Source organism: Punica granatum, chromosome 8, assembly GCF_007655135.1.
Source record: "Punica granatum isolate Tunisia-2019 chromosome 8, ASM765513v2, whole genome shotgun sequence".
In the NCBI taxonomy this organism is placed as follows: Eukaryota; Viridiplantae; Streptophyta; class Magnoliopsida; order Myrtales; family Lythraceae; genus Punica; species Punica granatum.
The window spans coordinates 4,160,896-4,175,393 of NC_045134.1; the positions used below are offsets into that span (position 1 = coordinate 4,160,896).

At 40.5% G+C, this 14,498-nt stretch overlaps 2 protein-coding genes and 1 pseudogene across 4 annotated transcripts; 1 reads left to right on the forward strand and 2 right to left on the reverse strand.

Annotated features, from left to right (window-relative positions):
• Positions 1 to 1,757: 1,757 nt before the first annotated feature.
• LOC116187761 (pre-mRNA-splicing factor ATP-dependent RNA helicase DEAH7-like) lies at positions 1,758 to 9,848 on the forward strand. 3 transcript variants are annotated; one of them, XM_031516689.1, is made up of 17 exons: positions 1,758 to 1,964; positions 2,477 to 2,607; positions 3,031 to 3,234; positions 3,702 to 3,778; positions 4,043 to 4,289; positions 4,527 to 4,700; positions 4,794 to 4,960; positions 5,132 to 5,229; positions 5,427 to 5,535; positions 5,664 to 5,841; positions 5,942 to 6,171; positions 6,275 to 6,454; positions 7,056 to 7,127; positions 7,241 to 7,417; positions 7,549 to 7,610; positions 7,703 to 7,855; positions 7,954 to 9,848. In XM_031516689.1, exons 2-17 carry the CDS (start codon positions 2,508 to 2,510, stop codon positions 9,551 to 9,553), a joined length of 3,828 nt encoding a protein of 1,275 aa, XP_031372549.1. In that variant the 5' UTR covers positions 1,758 to 1,964; positions 2,477 to 2,507; the 3' UTR covers positions 9,554 to 9,848. The 3 variants fall into 3 exon arrangements, with proteins under 3 accessions (XP_031372549.1, XP_031372550.1, XP_031372551.1); XM_031516690.1 differs by having other exon boundaries at positions 4,043 to 4,271; XM_031516691.1 differs by having other exon boundaries at positions 1,759 to 1,964; positions 4,794 to 4,939.
• A 29-nt stretch (positions 9,849 to 9,877) lies between these two features.
• On the reverse strand, positions 9,878 to 11,092 carry LOC116187762 (annotated as a pseudogene).
• A 1,244-nt stretch (positions 11,093 to 12,336) lies between these two features.
• Positions 12,337 to 14,031, reverse strand: LOC116187859. The gene is made up of 4 exons (XM_031516856.1): positions 13,846 to 14,031; positions 13,484 to 13,639; positions 13,180 to 13,233; positions 12,337 to 12,711 (listed from the first exon to the last, which is right to left on the reverse strand). Exons 1-4 carry the CDS (start codon positions 14,029 to 14,031, stop codon positions 12,337 to 12,339), a joined length of 771 nt encoding a protein of 256 aa, XP_031372716.1.
• Between the last annotated feature and the right edge of the window lie 467 nt (positions 14,032 to 14,498).

The following is a 14,498-nucleotide window of genomic DNA, read 5'->3' on the forward strand; positions in this document are numbered from 1 at the left end:
CCGTAATTGGATTGGATAAAACTACAGGATTTTATGTTTCCACTCCATTGCCTGAAAGTTCACTGTATGCCCTCATAGATGCTTTGCGCTTGCAGGTAAGCTTTGTAGTGCTTAAAAAACTACTGATGCTATTTAATTTAAGCTGCGTGTTAATTTTGGTTGCTTTTGCTACATTTTGCTTTTAAGTCTTGTTACTTCTTGGTTCCTGTTAGTAGGATTATTTTATTATTACTCTAAACTGTATTGATTGTCTTAAACTTTGCCTATTTGCAGCTTGTTTCAACCCTGAGGGTTTATCCAAATTACATTATGTTATATTCTAACCCAGATGCTAAGGTAAATTACCTGTCAGCAAGCAAAATATGTTTTTTTAAGCCTAGAATCTTTTTGATGTCATGATAAAGTGTTATCAGCATTAAGCATGTTCTTATACACTTCCCTGCCTTCTGCATTTGAAGCAGTATTTTGCTGTGGTCCTGATTTTCACTTCGGCATAGTTGCTATCTTTTTGTGGTTAGAAGTGCTGTTACCTGCAGATAGATACTTGCTTTATGTTTCATGGTAATCCTATATGGCAACTCCTGTTCATTGGTCTGCTTTTCTGGACTGACAAGAAGGCCAAACCCAAATAATGATCCTGAAACTACTTGTAAGAATAAGAAACATGATTCATGGTCTTACCTTCGTGATACCAAAACAATTGAGCAAGAATACGTTAAATGTAGCCTAAACCTGAGTAACTTTGTATCTATGTGATATTGATTGCTTCTCCATGACCCAAGCACCTTAAGTGCCCCTTTTCTATTTCTTTTAATCAAGCTAGAACTCCAGTATTTTGATCAATTTTGTGTTATCACAAAGATGGACTGTTATATATGCAGAAGCAATGCAGGGTCTTACGAAAAAACTCACCGAACAGCACCAACTAGAGAGAGACAGAGACAAGGGGAGAGAGAGAGAGAGAGAAAGACGGGAGAGATAGAGAGATGTAAACTAATCAAATCACAGCAAAATCCTTCAAAATCAAGCAAGTTGAAGACAGAGAGGGAAGGGGAGGGAGAGGGTGATGAAAGCTTCAGGTTCACAAGAAATCGAGCCGCACCCAACACCGAACAAAAAACGCCATTATTGTCGCAAGTTCGAACATTTTTTATTCTTTTCGGGAGAAAAAAGAGGATTAGTAAATTCAAAACACAGCAACACCAGATAATCCAACCTTACACACCTTTCGACTTCACCCAAAACGTAAAATCTCAACCACAGACATCATCAACACAGTAAGATAATAGATTACTTACCATGCACGGGAGCAGGGTCCAAGGAGCTTAGATCGTGAGGCATTGTAGACAAATCAAAACCTTGCATGTGCTCTGATTTCTCTTACTGTCTGCAACAAAACCCTAGCCTAATCGCAAGTAGAAGGAGATAATGAAACAATGAAACAACCAGTGGCACAGTCTCCCCTCAACCCTCTGTCTTTTCTCTCAAGTTATCCTTTTTATCTTTTATTTTGTGTTTTTCTTTTTTTAGCCCTTGGATTATTTCCCGCCTTAGGAACGATTGTTTTAAGTTGCCAGACACGTATTATACGAGTTGCCAGGTCGCTTGCCACGTCAGAAGGTCTTGACGCATCGAAAATTGACGGATTGAACTTGATTAAAATAATTTGAAATGTTTTGTACTAAATTGTTACAGAAAAAAAAATTATGTGCGTTAGAACTTAATTTTCCCTTCTCCGACTCCATCTATCGTTTCCCGTCACCGATTGTTTCCTGTCCTTTTTCATCTCTATCCGGATCCCTGTTGTTTTCCTTCTTTTTCCGTGAGTCATATGCCATCAACCCTAGTCTAGCCGTATTGCTTTGCTTGCTGCTCGCTCCTTCACCTGCTTGTATCTCCGTTCTTCCTCCACTTCCAGCCTCCTGCTCGTGTTCGACCGATTGTGCTCGTGCTCGCTGACCAAGGTAAACTTCCATTCTTCCGTAAACTTAATCACATATGGGCTACCTGTTCCAATTTCAATTGCTACGACTATATTTTCCAACCTTCCTTCTTCTGGTATTTCTTCTTCTTCGAAGTTGCAACATAACACTAAAATAGATGGTGTGAACATATATAAACTCTGTTTGGTTTGTGGGGTGGGTTCTGAAATATATAACTCCGCTGGCTTATTTCGATTTAGTAAGCTGCTGTCTTTCCCCTTATGTCTTCCCCTTATTTCGATTTAGTACGCCAGCTTGTTTCAGCCGCTCTTCTTTTCGCCAGCCGAAGTGAAAGAGGTGGCGGGTCTTTTTTATTTTTTATTTTTTGATTTTGTAGATTTTCTTGGCCCAAAATTGGCGAGTGGGTTAATTTGTTTCTAATCAATTTTTCGAGAAAAGTTTCAACTTTTTTCGGGACAAATTTTCTATGATTGATTGTTTTTAGCATTGCGCTGTGTTGAATTCATGGTGATTCTGGATTTTATAATGTACAGGCGCGCGGACCTGATACTGAATCAATTGGCAATGGAGGATAGTGCTAGGAATGATGTTGATCGTGCTGAGCTATACGTGCCTGGGAAGGACCGGGTTCTGTTTAGACCCTCCGGGAGGAAATCTTTATTAGGTGAGCTTTATACTTGATGATTAATTTCATTGGATTCGTGTGGAATTTTTTGTGTGGCAAGATAATATTGACTTAATTCATCTTGATCACTGTAATTTGTCTCGTTAATATTAAAGTTGGTATTGTTCAGTTGAGACTTTTTTGCTCTGTACTGAATCTTTATGATGAAAAGTTTTCAATTCTGGATTAATTAAGCTCATTCAATGTTGTTCACCTGCTTAGGAGTTCACCTAAAAACTTCTCTTACTTAATGAGCTCTCACATAATTAGTCAGTGAAATCTCGTTCAAGAAGACTGCTACTTGAGATCAGTTATATTTTGTCGCCTCATATTTTGAAAAACATTTGTTTCTTAATGTGATACTAACGGCGGCATGACTTTCTTGCCACCAAACTTTCAAATAATGTTAAGTTTATGTGACAGGGTTAGATGCACTAGCAAAGTCCAAGCGTGAAGCCTCGAGCAACACTTCTGGATTTAAGGTTCCCTCAATTGCTTCTACTATGGAAGAAGAGGAGACCCCAGAACCCATTGTAACAGGTGAAGAAGGGAGTAATGGGGTTAAGGTTGCACGAACTGCTAATAGGCGATATCGTGACGTGGCTAGAAAGGAGGACTATTATGCAGGTTTGCCTTATCTCGCATCAGTTTAGTGAGCTTTGATGTAATTGGTTTATGCCGATAGATGCTAGACCATGTACCAGTTACGTTAAACATGCGACTTTTCTTCTGTGATTGTCAGCATGACTGGTTTTTGAGTCATTGAGTTCTGAGCATTATTAGCTGGGGTGAGCTATTAAGCACTTTTTTAGTGCTTCTCTTATAAATATAGTCATTATTTGTCCTTGAAAGAACAACTGCATTTCCTCAATTGTTGTTTTTGGCTCAACCTAACTCAAAAGGTCCTATGATCTCAATGCCTCTTGTATTTATTTATTTTTTTGATAGTTCATTTCTTCAGTAAAATCTTGGTGTCTTTCGAGTTGTCAATATTGAATATAAGGATAAATATGCTTACCATCATTAAACTTTGAGAGCTGTGGAAGTTCCTTTTCTTAACTTGAATTTTTTTATTCATCTATTATTTGCTGCAGAAAGCAACATCACTGGAGGGAAATATGGGGCCTCTACACCTCAAAGTCATCGTTCAAGTGATGGAATGCATTTAGGAGTAAGTGCACGAGGCCTCTTCTTTATTGCCACCTGTTAAATTCAATTGGATTCTTCCATTTAAAAAAAATATGCTGCAAGAACTAACATGTAGTCTGAATAGAAACAAAGATCTCTAAGGTGAAGTGTCCATCCAGTCAGCAAATGTATGGTTTTTAATGATGCTTTCTTGATTTTGGGGGTGCTTTGACGGTAAATTTGCTCTTCTATTATGCCTTATTATTCAAGATTGCTGATTGACATTCATGTTATGTCTGATCTGAAGGTTTCAGAAAGATCATTCATCACTTCGCAGAGCATGAAATCCTGTAGCATTCGAAGTGATGACATAGATTGTCACTTTGAAATAAGAGATTCTGACTATGAGGATGATGGAAATCGTAGATCTGGAGATAGATATGGTAGGGACAGCAGGGAAAGATATGGAAAAGAACGGGAACGCTATCAACAAAGTTATGGTGGAGAATATAGCTATAAACGGAGCAGATATGATGGTGAACGTCAGACTCCTGGTGACTGATACTTCATCTTTTCTCCTATGAAACTTGCTGCCATTTCCACAAACAAGATATAGGATATGTATAATCTAATAGGAACATCCTTTGATTAGATTCCTTCAAGGCATGTCTGGAACTGCTCCACACCTATTTAGGTCCAATTGGGCTCGATATTCTGTAGATTTCTTGTGCAATTGATTTAGGGTCCTCTACTACATTCCGCATCTAAAATGAAAATTTCCAATCTTGAAGGTCGATCCGAGTGGGATGATGGGAGATGGGAGTGGCAGGACACACCCCGCAGGGATGGTCATTATAGTAGTAAAAGGCGGCATCTACCTTCACCATCGCCTATGTTAGTTGGGGCATCACCTGATGCAAGATTGGTTTCCCCGTGGTTGGATGGTCGCACACCACGCTCTTCGAGTACGTTGTTACTGATGTGAAATTTTATTATATGAAAGTCTCACCAATGTGGTAGGTAAATTGTATGAGTCTAACTTCGTTTTGACTTTGTAGGGCATGCTGCTTCTCCTTGGGATTATGTCTCTCCTTCACCAGTTCCTATTCGAGCATCTGGCGCATCAGTTAAATCTTCGTGTTCCAGATACAGTGGAAGGTCACATCAATTAACATTTTCTAGTGGGAAATCGGATTCTTTTCAGGTTCTTTTTAGCATCATGACAGTGAGCACTTATACTTCCAAACTGAAAGGGTGTTGTGAGTTTCCTTTCAGAAAAATAAAAAAAAGGGACTGGAAGAATTCTGCTGTTTACATAGGCATCTAAGTTAGGTATACCATCTTTTAATACATTTGCTGAGTTTATTCTAATTTGTGCACCTTCTGTCTGTTTTAGGATGGAGAAGCCAATAGGAGTGACTTGGCAGATGAACAGAAGCATGAGATGTCTGAGGACATGCGCCAAGAATTGGAGTATGAAAGTGACCGTGCATGGTATGTGACATTTTCCTCTATGATGGGCTATTGTATTGATCAATTATTATAAGACAAACTCATGAAATCGTTTCTTCGATGTAATTAGTTGTTTTTTCACTTAAACATTAGACTTAGCTCAGCTGTTAGTTGAGTTGTGTAACTTCTTTTCCATGAGATGTATGTTGTTTTTTACCAACGAAATGTCTCACATGCAGGTATAACCAGGAAGAAAGTAGCAGTGCGTTTGATGCTGATAATTCATTGTTTTTCTTTGGGGATGAGGCCTCTTTCCAAAAGAAAGAAGCAGAACTAGCAAAGAAACTGGTAATTATCTGTCCAACCTTATATTTGGAGCAGTGCTGCAGAGTGCTTTTTTTTTTTTTTGGATAAGTATGGATGTGGAGTAGTTTACTTGGTCATGTTATTTATAAACTATGAATTTCTAATTACAGGTTCGACGGGATGGTACAAAGATGACACTTGCTCAGAGCAAGAAGTTGTCACAGCGAACTGCAGATAATGCCCAGTGGGAAGATCGCCAACTCCTGAATTCAGGAGCTGTTAGAGGCACAGAGGTGCAGACTGACTTTGATGATGATGAAGAATGCAAGGTTATTCTTCTTGTACACGGTAAGAGAGCTATAACAATTTGTCGGTCGCTTGTATGAATTGCTGCTAGATCCACATCTGCTTCCTGTACCTATATGCTAAAATCCTCTCATTGTTGCAGATACAAAACCTCCTTTCTTGGATGGGAGAGTCGTTTTTACCAAACAAGCCGAGCCCGTAATGCCAATCAAGGATCCCACTTCAGACATGGCTATTATCTCACGGAAAGGATCTGCATTGGTGAGGGAGATACATGAGAAGCAGAGCATGAATAAGTCACGCCAACGTTTCTGGGAGCTTGCTGGTTCAAAACTCGGGGATATTCTTGGTGTCGAGAAAACAGCAGAACAGGTACTGTCTTAAAAATTTAGATTAAAGTTCATCTATTTACTTTTGTTCGTGAGCTTTGCTCATTCTATTGTGTTGACAACTATGTTATTTTTTATAATTCTAGATTGATGCAGACACAGCTGTGGTTGGTGAACATGGCGAAGTAGATTTTAAGGAAGAGGCAAAGTTTGCACAGCACATGAAGAAGAATGGCGATGCCGTTAGTGATTTTGCAATGACAAAAACTCTTGCTGAACAGCGACAGTATCTCCCAATATATTCAGTGCGGGATGAGTTGCTCCAGGTGAGTTTTTCCTTTCCTGATGGAAAATAATTCATATCGCATATTAAAGATTTGATTGTGAGAAGTCTGTGAATGAGAATCTGATCCGTGTGTCTGTACAACTCCTTGATTTTGCTCTTTATCGAGAAAATGGTCTTCTCTTATATATGTATAGAAAGAAGAGGGGTCCGGGCATCATAAGTTGATGAGCAGGCATGACTTGGAAACCGATTTCTTCTGATAATTTCTCACTTTTAGGATACTCAAGACCTCCTGTGAAAGGTTCCGTTGTCAGTGTTCCCGTTTTTTGTTTACACCTCTCTTTCCAGGCAATGTCTTACACTGGAAACTGCACCAACTGTGAAGACGTTTGATATGTTGGTCTTCAATTATCACATTGCACCACCACATCTTTTGACTAAAACTATATGCTTGTTCTCGAGAAAAATAATTTATGTTCTCCTGGAGAAAGATCACCTTTCAGTCATGTAGTGACAATTATTGGCGTCTCCGGTGTATCTACAGTTTCATGCTTTCTGAATTGCATCCATTTTCATGTCCACATCTTTCTCAATGTCCCATAATAGCATGTGATAATGAATGTTAATTTACATCCCCGCAGGTTATCCGAGAGAATCAAGTGGTGGTGGTTGTTGGAGAAACAGGTTCAGGAAAGACGACGCAGCTGACACAGGTGATTTTCTCTCTTTGTATCTTGATCCTCATTGGGTTAGATCCTTGTTTGTTAAGGTTCCTGTGGTTGATAAAATTAGCACATCAACTTACACAACTCCATGTTTTCGACAGTATTTGCATGAAGATGGCTACACAGTGAATGGTGTAGTGGGTTGTACCCAGCCTAGGCGTGTTGCAGCTATGAGTGTGGCTAAGCGAGTGAGTGAAGAGATGGGAACCGATCTTGGCAATAAAGTGGGATATGCCATTCGTTTTGAGGATGTTACTGGGCCTGAGACTATAATAAAGGTATGTGATTAATCCAGCTGCTAAATAAAATTTTTCGTGTCAATTACCTGCGCAACTCCAAGAAAATAAGTTCATAAGCTTTGGTTAGCATATCTTGAACTATATTAGTAGTCTGATTACCAATTTTGCAGTATATGACCGATGGAGTGCTGCTTCGTGAAACTCTGAAAGATGATGACCTGGATAAATACCGGTATGGGAAATACGTTGCTTCCCTCTTTTTTTTTTTTGGATATTTATTGCAATTAAAATAGATCAAATTTGTTCATGGTTTGTCTGTTGCAGAGTTATCGTGATGGACGAAGCACACGAGCGATCCCTGAGCACTGATGTGCTCTTCGGAATATTGAAGAAAGTGGTTGCCCGCCGCCGTGATTTCAAGCTCATCGTCACATCTGCAACCTTAAATGCTCAGAAATTCTCGAACTTCTTTGGAAGGTAAGTAAAAGAATTAGGGTACTATTTTAGAAAAATTCAGTTTCTCACTCATTTAAATTGCAAGTTGCCAACTAAATATATATATTTTTTTTCTGCAGTGTACCGATTTTTCACATCCCTGGGAGGACATTCCCAGTCAATACCTTGTATAGCAAAACTCCCTGCGAAGATTACGTTGAAGCGGCCGTCAAACAAGCAATGTCGATCCACATCAGCAACCCGCCTGGTGACATCCTCATCTTCATGACGGGGCAGGACGAGATTGAAGCAGCGTGTTATGTTCTAGCAGAGCGCATGGAGCAGCTCATCGCTTCCACGAAGCAAGGCGTGAACAAGCTCCTGATCCTCCCTATCTACTCACAGCTCCCTGCCGATCTGCAGGCGAAGATATTCCAGAAAGCTGAGGGCGGGGCTCGAAAATGCGTTGTGGCCACTAACATTGCTGAGACCTCATTGACTGTGGATGGGATCTTCTATGTTATTGACACGGGATACGGGAAGATGAAGGTGTACAATCCTAAGATGGGTATGGATGCTCTCCAGGTCTTCCCAAGCAGCCGAGCTGCTGCTGATCAGCGGGCGGGCAGGGCAGGCCGGACGGGCCCGGGCACATGCTATCGCCTCTATACAGAAAATGCTTACCTGAATGAGATGCTTCCAAGTCCTGTGCCCGAGATTCAGAGGACCAACCTAGGGAACGTTGTCTTGTTGCTAAAGTCACTTAAGGTCGAGAACTTGCTCGATTTTGATTTCATGGACCCGCCACCACAGGAAAATATCCTTAATTCAATGTACCAGCTATGGGTATTGGGGGCGCTGAACAATGTGGGGGGCTTAACTGAGCTCGGATGGAAAATGGTAGAGTTCCCGTTGGATCCTCCCCTTGCAAAGATGCTCCTGATGGGTGAGAGGCTCAAGTGCTTGGATGAGGTCTTGACTATAGTCTCCATGCTCTCAGTCCCTTCGGTGTTTTTCCGACCTAAGGACAGGGCTGAGGAGAGTGACGCCGCAAGGGAAAAGTTCTTCATGCCGGAGTCTGACCACTTGACTCTATACAATGTTTACCAACAGTGGAAGAGCCATGAGTATAGAGGGGACTGGTGTAACGACCACTACCTGCATGTGAAGGGGTTGAAAAAAGCGAGAGAGGTGAGGTCACAACTTCTCGATATCCTTAAGACCCTGAAGATCCCGTTAACTTCGAGCTGGCCTGATTTGGACGTGGTGAGGAAGGCAATCTGCTCGGCTTATTTCCATAATGCTGCGAAACTTAAGGGTGTGGGAGAGTACGTGAATTGCAGGAGTGGGATGCCCTGTCACTTGCACCCGAGCAGTGCCCTCTACGGGATGGGTCACACTCCCGAGTATGTTGTCTACCACGAACTAGTCTTGACTAGTAAGGAGTACATGCAGTCGGCAACTGCAGTGGAGCCCCAGTGGCTAGCAGAGATGGGGCCCATGTTCTTCTCGGTAAAGGACTCGGACACGTCTCTCCTCGAGCACAAGAAGAGGCGGAAGGAGGAGAAGACGGCCATGGAAGAGGAAATGGAAAACCTGAGGGAATCTCAAGCAGAGGCCGAGAAGGAGAGCAGGGAGAAGGAGAGGGAGAAGAGAGCAAAGCAGCAACAACGGGTCTCCATGCCCGGACTGAAGCAGGGGGCTTCGACTTATTTAAGGCCCAAGAAGCTCGGGTTGTAAAATTTGTGTATATATTATTGTCTCGCAACTAATGCAGGAAAAAAAGTGTCTGATTTTGTTCGAGAAATGGTTGTGTATAAGCTGAGTTCTTGAGATCTGTCTCCTTCCTCGCGAGGGATGACTGGATGAGTAGCAAAAGAATCATAGAAACAATTCTTTCTTCTGACAGCGATGATATTAGATTTGCTGCAAAGAATGCGGCAGCTTCTACATCCCTGTGGCATTACGGTCTTTTTGTCGGACTTGGTCTTGGCTTTCTGCATCTTTAAGTAATGAAGTAGTGCACATAAACTCACGTTCGAATTTCTGTAAGGGCCATATAAATCTAGATTCATGTGCAGATACAGAGCTAACCAAATCAATGTTTGCTCCAGAGAACAAAAAGCAATCGAAAGATATAAATGTCTGCCAAATCTGATATGATTTATCTATCGAATGCAAACCACAGGACCTCCCGAGGAACTCCATATCTTCAAATGGTCCCGCCCTTTACGCTTTTATGGTCACGCAGCACAGGCGCATCCCAGATGGCTTTATCTCTGAGGTCTGCCACTCGGATCCCAGGGCTGCATCGGGGATCATACAACAGAGTACGATACTCGGGATCCTCCTCGAGTGAAAATAACGGCAGCTTCCCACCCAATATTCCAAAACGAAAACCTATACTTGAGCTCCCAGTTAAGGGGACCGGCACCACCTTCCACGAGCTATCCTCAGCATTGAATATCACCAGCTTCCTCTGGTTTTTCCACTCCATGCAGAGGAGCTTCTTTCCAATCCCAGCGTGGGCAAGTGACCATGACACCCCATTCGTCATCTAGCCCCATGCGTGCTTCTCCAGGGTTGTAAATGTCCACGAACCTCGAGTTCCCAATGGAGAAGCTCGACCTCCCACCTATTACATAGAGCTTGCCCTCAATGCCGCAGGCGAAGCAGCCCCACCTGGGGCGCCGAAGGGACTCTATCAGGGTCTACTTGTCAGTGTCCGGGTCATACAATTCGGCACCGGAGAGGCTATCACCTTCCAATGCCATAGCCGCCAACAGCATACACCTTACCATTGACTGCTGCACGTGCAAAGTCATAGCGGGCCACAGTCATATTTGCCAGTTTTCTCCAGCTGCATAGCAAAGCATATACCATCCGCTACCATACGTTGGAGCTCAATCCATCTTCTACATTCCAAGTGTCTTTGATACCGTTAGTTTTTAATAATTAAGAAAAAAAGAGAAATAAGGACGAAATGGAAATGCACAAAAAAGGCAATCATGAGGCAATCATGGAGGATGACGATACCTGTTGAGACAAGAATCATACTGGTAAACTTCATCTGAAGCAAGGCCCCTCCCATTACGTGCTTGCTGAATAGCCAGCGGTTACTAGAAGCTTTCCATTGAGAACCACCACACCGAACCCAGCCTTGGCCTCACCAGGCATTGGTGGCAGCTGCCGGCCGGTGCTTTCTACCAAATTATCACTACGGCCATATTTGGTAGGCCTGACGGATTCGAAATTGTGATTACAATATGGGTAGGATATAATATTAAGTAATTAATACCACTAAAAAGATGAGATAATAGCGGATTAGGATGGGCTGCCCAAACAAATCAAGATAACCAAAAACCCGGGAAATCAAACCGCAACGAATTCCATATTAGGATTATTATATTAGGATTACTTGCTTGTCTTGTCCTTGTCCGATTGGTGTATAAAAAAACAAGAATGAAGGATGGGAAAGCCGTGATGAAATTTTAAATGATCCTACCTCATAATGATGTGGTGAGGAAAAACTAATAAAATTGTTTCAATTAAGAAAATTTATCACAATTAATCGAGTGATTAGCACTTATTATTTAGTTTATTGCAATTTAATTAGTTCTTTCTCAGACGAAGTAGGATCACCGAATAATCTCTCCCTTTACGCACAACACCGCGTCTCAATGTTCATATTTTATCCATTTCGTACCTTTCAGGTCTTTTTCATTAATCAAAATTCAATTCCAGCACCTTTTAATACTGTCATTTACATTTCCTCTCGTTCATTTTCGCTCTACTCAAATTATCCTATAAAATTGCCTACTACCTAGTCAGAGCTTTCGGGATTAACAGTCAGGATTGACTGCCTTCTGTCTTCAGGGGTCTTCAGGCAAAAATCATTGGGACGAGATTGGTCAGCGGGCCATCTTATTGCGGATGTCATTGTGGCATACAGGCTGATTGCTTGTTTGGAGTTTAAAACTCAACAGTTATATCCTCGGGCCGCAGCATCATCTAAATACCAACCTGTAACGTCTCTTGCTTTGATCGAAACCCAACCACCAAACCTTGATAGGTGCTTAACGGATTTTACTTGTTGGGTCATAGGAAGGATTTAAGGATTTGAAGTCAAAATCCTGTAGGGTTTGAGAAGACTTTAGGATTTTATCTCAAAATCCATTAACCGTAAATTTACTAAATCACCTTTCGTATTACTCATATTTACAAAATAAACGTTTATTATTTTCTTTTGTTTCCCTTATTTTATAAAAATTGAAAAATTGAAAAATATCTAGTCGAGCCACCGTGTTCTTGCCTAAATGCAATATATATATAGCATAGTTTCAATGGTCAGGAATGATTGTGCGGGCGAGCGTTTGCAGTTTGCCATATTTTGGCTAATAAAAAATAAATTGATTGATCCAATTTCACCAAAAATAAAAGTTCAGATAAATTTTGGAAAAAGAAAATTCAACACATATATTTTAATTTGTTGCACGCTAAAGCTAAACTTGGTTTTAACCAATTCAACAAACTCCTGGGGTGCCTCCGTACATGAAGGCGAAATTCGGACCCTTGGGCTTAATCTTACATGGATGTTGCACTGTATAGACATTGGGACAATCAACATGGATCTCCGTCTGGGACCAGAGAGGTGTTTCCAATATGTTTGGGTCGGTTTTGTATTGGATATGCTGGAAATAGGCGGTGTGATAGAAGTTGCTATCTGCTATTCCCGATCCCATCGGCGGGGTGACACGAGTCGGTACGGCTTTTGTGATGCCTCCATAGGCAATGTAGCTGGCCCCATTGCCAAGATGGGAGAATAACTCCTTAGGCCAGTGCCCGATGGGTACCAAGTCCTTTCCCGTAGCTAACCACCAGTTCTTCGTTTCCTGATCCTATACATATAGGATGGATGATACATGGATTTGATTAAATTGATGCTATGTTGAGATCCAAAAGACATGAATGGTATATGTGTATATATATAGATATATGTATACTCATAAAATAAAATAAAATATAACAAAATAAAGCTGGTTGCCTGAGAAATGTAAGCATCGATGTCTCAAAGGGGTCCTCCGTAACTCGAAATATTCTCCACCAGAAATCCAAGACGAGCGTCTTTATAAGTCAGCACAAAACCTGGACACTGCATGTTAGCACATCCAGCCCCGCCATCTCCCTGTCATTATAGATCAAACTTCAAGAATTGATTTCGAGTTACACTCAAGGTCCCGAAAATGGGAAAAATATTAATTTTTCGGATTTTTTTTATTACAAAGGAAACTACTCACGAGTCTAAAATTTCTTGGCAATTAAGTTAATGATTCCTTACTTAATTCCATTGGGATATAAGCACTTACCTTCCAAAAAGCAGTGAAGCGCGTGAGATAATCTCCGTACAAATCGAGGTTCACCTAATTACAACAAATTTTGGAAGCATTAGAGGTATCAAATTTAATTACTCAGGTGGCACAAAGATATAATCTAATATATATGTGTGTATATATATATATATAAATCTCTACGTTATATAGATTTATTTATCATTAAAAAAAAGAAAATGTTTTTCAATTGAAAAAAAAGGGACTTAATATATATATATTGTAACAGAGAAATAATTATGTAGTAATTAAATAAATCACTGACTCACTAAAGTAAATTTACCATCCACCCAGCACTGATGTAATTGCCATCTCCGCCGTATACCCAAATCTGAGCACCACTTGCCTCCCCAGAATCAGCTTTTGGATTTTGGCAATTAAGAGATCCTTTAGCGAAAATATATGGTCGGTCAAGCTTTTTTAACTTCAGAACTGCATACTGTACAGTATATAATCACATTATTGGGGTATCAGTCTTACCACTGCAAAAACTAATCAGAAAAAATAGAAGTTAAAGTTTTTTTAAAAAATTCATTTTCATTGAATTAATAATAAAAACATCTATAATCACCCCCCCACCCCCCCAAAAAAAAAAACACTTACAGTTATTCACGCATATATACTTATAATTGTTCTATTACTTACGTAAGTGTTCGGATCCTTAGAGGAAAAAGGATCGTAATCTTGAGGGCGTACTGATGATTTTTGCCTTATTAGATCTTCTTTTGTGGTTCTTCGTATCGGAACGGTTCCATCTGGACAGCTGATACCAGATCCACGGGAATTCTCAGAGTCGATGGACTTTTTCTCCACTTTGACTTCGTAAATCATGACTCGGTTTCATCTAAATCATGAAGCATATGTACGTGTGTGTGCCTGTCAACAAATTAAATGAATACATCTGAACTGGTCGAAAGCGAAGATATATAAACCTGTATCTTATGATTATTCAGTAAAGGATTATCAAATGCAGGCTGCTTGTATATGTCGATGCAGTGGATAATCCCATCTTCAGTCTACAAGAGCATAAGATATATATATTAGTCTAAATTGGAATCACATGGCAACGAAAATGACTTCTTGGACATATGCCCAGCCCTATGAAAGGGTATACATCTAGTTAATTAATTCCGAATCCAGTATACTTGCTTGTAATTTGTATAATTAATTAAAACTGGCTCTGACGATATATATATATATATATATATATATATATACACCTTGAAGCTCAAAACCGGAGTTTTATTAAGAATGCTGAGTCGTCGCTCCAAATCCTTCTCTTCGAGTTCTTCTGTGAG